The sequence below is a fragment of the Musca domestica genome, unplaced genomic scaffold (assembly GCF_030504385.1).
Source record: "Musca domestica strain aabys unplaced genomic scaffold, Musca_domestica.polishedcontigs.V.1.1 49, whole genome shotgun sequence".
NCBI classification, from domain to species: domain Eukaryota; kingdom Metazoa; phylum Arthropoda; class Insecta; order Diptera; family Muscidae; genus Musca; species Musca domestica.
Genome location: NW_026712344.1, coordinates 4,776,530 through 4,782,195, shown reverse-complemented (window position 1 = coordinate 4,782,195; position 5,666 = coordinate 4,776,530). Strand labels below are relative to the sequence as shown.

Sequence of the window (5,666 nt, the reverse complement as noted above, 5' to 3'; positions counted from 1 at the left end):
TTGGCAACACTGTAAACTAATTGGTAAAATATTTTTATAGCGCGCAGGGAAGATTGCCGACCAAAATAAGATTTTGCAGATTATTTGCAAAGAAAATATCTAACGAAAAGGGTTTGGTAAAGATAAATAATTAAGACCACGTATTCGATTGATTCAATAGTGCAAATATGTCTCAATATCATTATGTGGTCACGGCACAAAAGCCTACCGCCGTTGTTGCTTGCGTTACCGGTGAGTAGTAGTATTTGAGTAGCAGCAGCATATTTTTTGCATTGTAACATTGCAATCTGCGGGCATGCCGCTTCATAAGTAGCTGCTGTCCTAAAACATGGTGAAAGAGGAGAATCAACATTTTTGTGTTTTCAGGCAACTTTACATCGCCCACAGACCTTAACCTGATCATTGCCCGAAATAGCCAATTGGAAATTGATTTGGTTACACCGGAGGGCTTGAGGCCTCTAAAGGAAGTGAATATCTATGGGCAAATTATGGTGATGAAACATTTCCGTCCACAGGTAAAATTAGTTCCCACTGGGTAATGGATAGTTTTAATAGTTTTCATTTTAAATTTATATCATAGGACAGCAAAAAGGATTTATTGTTTATCCTTACACATCGTTACAATGTAATGATATTGGAATGCCGTATGATCGGCGATCAGATAAGTGTAGTGACGAAAGCACATGGTAATGTTTCTCATCAATATAGTCCAACCACTGATGGAGGAGTAATGGCGGTAATAGATCCTAAAGCACGTGTTATCGGTATGTGCTTGTATACGGGTCTCTTTACCATTATACCTCTAGACAAGGAGACCAGTGAATTAAAAGCTACAAATCTTCGGTGAGTAGAAACATGCAATGCAATTAAAATAGAATAGAATAGACGATGTGAAATGGGGAGGAAATATAAGAAAATATTGTATATGCAAATGGAAAACTTGTTTGCACAAAAAAGGTCTGGTAATGACCTATATGATATTACTCATTGTTTTGGGATAGATAGATTATTTAGAATTGGAAGAAATTTACTTTGCATTAAGGACAATTCTAATGGGTTATTACTATTACATATTTTTTAGAATGGATGAATTAAATGTTTATGATGTTGAGTTCCTTTATGGCTGCATCAATCCAACCATAATTGTCATACACAAGGACAACGATGGGCGTCATGTTAAGACACATGAAATTAACTTGCGGGACAAGGAATTTATGAAAATTGCCTGGAAACAAGATAATGTCGAAACGGAGGCTACCATGCTAATACCAGTACCTACACCATTGGGTAAGTTATACATTTTATTTAAACTTTAAAACATATGATTGTAATCGATCCAACAATTTAGGTGGAGCTATAGTAATTGGACGAGAATCAATAGTGTATCATGATGGAAATAGTTACCTTGCTGTGGCACCTTCTACATTTAAGGTATTTAATCCTAAAGAAAAAAATGAAAGATTTATTAACTTTTTTTTTGTTTCTTTAGCAAAGTACTATCAATTGTTATGCTCGAGTAGATAGTAAAGGACAACGTTATTTGCTGGGAAATATGTATGGACAATTGTTTATGCTGTTCTTGGAAACGGCTGACAACGGCAAAGGCTGTTCCTCTGTAAAGGAAATTAAAGTGGAATTGCTGGGTAAGAATACAAATATATATGTAATACCAACCTAGATACAAGTAAAACAAATATCAAATACAACAACAATACACTGATCTAGTTCGATTCATATATCGATTCCATTTTAATACCTTTGTAGTATCTTGAATACAAAACTTATCTTGATCAATTTTTTATAATTACAGGTGAAATTTCTACCCCTGAATGTATTACATACCTAGACAATGGTTTTCTATTTATTGGCTCTAAGCATGGAGATTCGCAACTGGTACGTTTGAGTACCACGCCAAATGAAAACGGTTCTTATGTTATACCAATGGAGAATTTTACAAATTTAGCACCCATCTTAGATTTGGCTGTGGTTGATTTAGATCGCCAAGGTCAAGGTCAAATTATTACATGTTCCGGAACTTTCCGAGATGGTTCGCTGAGAATTATAAGGTAGATGAAAATGCCTAAGTTATTTCCCCTTTAATTTCCTTACTTTTTATTTAGAATTGGCATTGGTATTCAGGAACATGCCTGTATTGATTTGCCCGGCATCAAGGGTATGTGGTCTTTGAAAGTCGGCATTGATGATAGTAACTATGAAAACACACTGGTTCTGGCATTTGTGGGACATACACGTATTCTAACATTGACCGGAGAAGAGGTGGAGGAAACAGATATAGCCGGTTTTCTCAGTGATCAACAAACGTTTCATTGTGCTAATGTTGATCATGAACAGGTAATGCATCAATAACAATGGTTTCTTCACGAGCTTTTCTTTTTAACTCGTTTTTCAGATCATACAATTAACGCCCTTGACCGTACGTCTTATTAAGAGCACCACCAAGAATTTAGTTTATGAATGGGAACCACCCGCAGGCAAACGTATAGGTGTTGTTAGCTGTAATACGCAGCAAATAGTTATTGCTTCGGCAAGAGATGTATACTACTTGGAAATTGAAGATGAAAAACTTGTGCAAGTTGCCCAGAAAACTCTCGAATATGAGGTAGCATGTTTGGACATAACACCTTTAGGTGAGGGCAACACGCGAGCCAAACTTTTGGCTGTTGGTCTGTGGACGGATATATCTGCGGTGGTCTTAACACTTCCACAATTAGAAATTTGCCACACGGAAAAGTTGGGCGGTGAAATTATACCACGTTCCATTTTAATGACAACTTTTGAGGGCATCCACTATTTACTGTGTGCCTTGGGCGATGGCTCTATGTTTTATTTTACAATGAACGACGAACGTGGCAGCCTGAGTGATAAGAAGCGTGTTACCTTGGGTACTCAGCCAACAACACTGAGGACTTTCAAATCTTTGTCCACCACAAATGTTTTTGCATGTTCCGATAGGCCAACTGTCATCTATTCGTCCAATCATAAGTTGGTATTTTCAAATGTTAATCTCAAAGAAGTGAACCATATGTGCTACCTAAATGCTCAGGCTTATCCGGATAGTTTGGCATTGGCCACTAAAAACTCGGTTATAATTGGAACAATTGATGAAATCCAAAAATTGCATATTCGTACTGTACCATTGGGTGAAGGTCCACGCCGAATTGCATACCAAGAAAGTTCACAGACATTTGCTGTAGCCACAATGCGAATTGATGTACAGGGTAGAGGAGGACCAAAACCGACAAAGGCTAGTGCTTCGACTCAGGCACAAAATATCACATATGCTTCGAATATTGTACCGAAACCAGGAGCAGGCAGTACCTCTACAACTAATGCTGAAATTGGTCAAGAATTGGATATTAGCAATTTGTTGATTATCGATCAAAATACCTTCGAAGTTCTGCACGCTCATCAGTTTATGCCTTCAGAGTCTATCATGGCCATTATGTCTGCCCAACTGGGAGATGATCCTAATTCATATTATGTTGTGTCCACAGCATTGCTGTATGCTGATGAACCCGAGCCGAGTGTTGGTCGAATTATAATATTCCATTATCATGATGGTAAATTGACACAGGTGGCTGAGACAAAAATTGATGGTGGATGTTATTCGATGGTTGAGTTTAATGGCAAAGTTTTGGCCGGTATAAATAGTTTTGTGAGACTCTATGAATGGACCAATGAAAAAGAATTGCGTATGGAATGTAATATACAGAAAAATATAACTGTGTTATGTTTGAAAGCCAAGGGTATGTTATGTCATGTCACATAATATAACACTTGACATATATGTGTAGAATATAATAATTTCCTTTATTTCAGGTGATTTTATACTCATTGGAGATCTTATGCGCTCCATGACTTTGCTTCAGCACAAACAGATGGAAGGTATTTTCATAGACATAGCTCGAGATAGTGATCCCAAGTTTATGAGAGCTATTGAAATATTGGACGATGATACCTTTTTGGGTTCCGAGGATAATGGGAATTTATTCGTGTGCCAGAAAGATAGGTATGTTAGTGATGTACTACATTGTGATTGTATTTAATTAAAACAAATTGTACCTTATTGCTTTAGTGCTGCCACAACCGATGAACTACGCTCAGAACTGCCAGAAGTTGGTCGTTTCCACTTGGGAGATTTTGTAAATGTTTTCCGCCACGATTCATTGGTAATGCAATATGTCGGCGAACGTACTACACCAAATCAAGGATGCGTACTTTATGGTACTGTTATGGGTGCCATTGGTATTGTAACACAAATACCCCAAGACTTCTATGAATTCCTCCACAGCTTGGAGGATCGTTTGACAAACGTCATCAAGTCAGTGGGCAAAATAGATCACTCATATTATCGCAGTTATCAAACACCACAAAAAACCGAACTGTGTGAGGGTTTCATTGATGGTGATCTAATTGAAAGTTTTCTCGATTTAAGCCGTGACAAAATGAAGGAATGTGTTCAGGGTCTGGAGGTAAAATATGAAAATAAAAACAAAAATGTAGCAATACATGTTGATAATTGTTTCCTTATTTAATTTTAGATAACAATGAATGGCGAGAAAAAAGAGGCTGACGTTGACGATGTTATAAAAATTGTTGAAGATTTAACAAGAATGCATTAAAACATATTCGTTGTGTTATCAATTGTATAAGAAAAAAAAAAAACAAGAATAAGCTGCGATTATTGTTTTCCTCTTAACTATTTTTATAATTAATTCGGAATATACCAACTGAAGGAACTAGTTTCACAATAATTTTGTTACCTACGTAACACCGAACATTATCCTATTCGTTCCATTTTTTCTTCTAATTTTCAGAGAATTTTATTTTTCTACTGCCCAGCCACCAAGTTAATCTTTTGTTAGATTAGCTATCGCGATCTTATATACAACATTTATATAAATTTTAATTTTTCCTGCTTAATTTGTGTTAACTCAATGTTCTAAAACGGTAAAATTGATTTTTGGCGTTCTAATTCATATATCTATTATTAAATACCACGTATTATTAAAAATATCGATTTTATTTGTGATCTTTATAAAAGGTCTACTGTATGTTCGAAAATTTCTCTTATTAATAAAAAACAGAAAAAATAAAACCTTTGTAAAATGAAAATAAATGTTTATTGTGTATAATAAATTAAACAATTAATTTCAGCTAGGGGCGTTTTTTTAATTTTTGATAACTATTAGACAGAAAGAGTGATTGAATTAAAAAATGTAATTTCATTGGAGCATACTGCCAAAGAAATATCGAAATAAAAATTTTAGACCCCACAAAGTATATATATATTTTTGATCAGCGTAAAATAAAAAAAAAATAAAATTAGATGTCCGTCCGTCTCTGAAAATCACTCTAGCTTCCGAACGAAATGAAATAGGTTGATTTACTCATGTGTGTGTTAGGTCTGCAGTACTTTTGGTAATTTATATTGCCCTCATGTTACTGGACCGACAGATTTAAGTTTTTTGTTGAGTTTAAGTCACAATTTTAACCCGAATTTGCTGATATTCGGAAGCATGGATTCCTATTATGTAAGAAGCATACTTTTATAGAACTGTTAATACAGTGTGAGGTAAAAAAACTGCAACAAAGTCAAACGCCATAATTTTTATTTATTTTTTTTTTTAAATTTTATTGATAGA

At 35.2% G+C, this 5,666-nt stretch overlaps 1 protein-coding gene across 1 annotated transcript; it reads left to right on the top strand.

Annotated features, from left to right (window-relative positions):
• Window positions 1-5,177, top strand: LOC101891356 (DNA damage-binding protein 1). Its single transcript, XM_005184837.4, has 12 exons — window positions 1-231; window positions 367-515; window positions 581-843; window positions 1,082-1,287; window positions 1,349-1,431; window positions 1,490-1,643; window positions 1,811-2,066; window positions 2,121-2,352; window positions 2,411-3,767; window positions 3,841-4,030; window positions 4,097-4,493; window positions 4,563-5,177. The coding sequence occupies exons 1-12, from the start codon at window positions 168-170 to the stop codon at window positions 4,641-4,643; spliced, it is 3,432 nt and encodes a 1,143-aa protein (XP_005184894.2). The 5' UTR covers window positions 1-167; the 3' UTR covers window positions 4,644-5,177.
• Window positions 5,178-5,666: the final 489 nt, after the last annotated feature.

Excerpts from the sequence above, each read along its gene's own strand:
- LOC101891356 (XM_005184837.4), top strand. The coding sequence starts at position 168 with ATGTCTCAATATCATTATGTGGTCACGGCACAAAAGCCTACCGCCGTT. Across the intron at positions 4,031-4,096 it reads TTCGTGTGCCAGAAAGATAG|TGCTGCCACAACCGATGAAC; the intron begins GTATGTTAGTGA and ends TTATTGCTTTAG. Across the intron at positions 4,494-4,562 it reads AATGTGTTCAGGGTCTGGAG|ATAACAATGAATGGCGAGAA; the intron begins GTAAAATATGAA and ends ATTTAATTTTAG.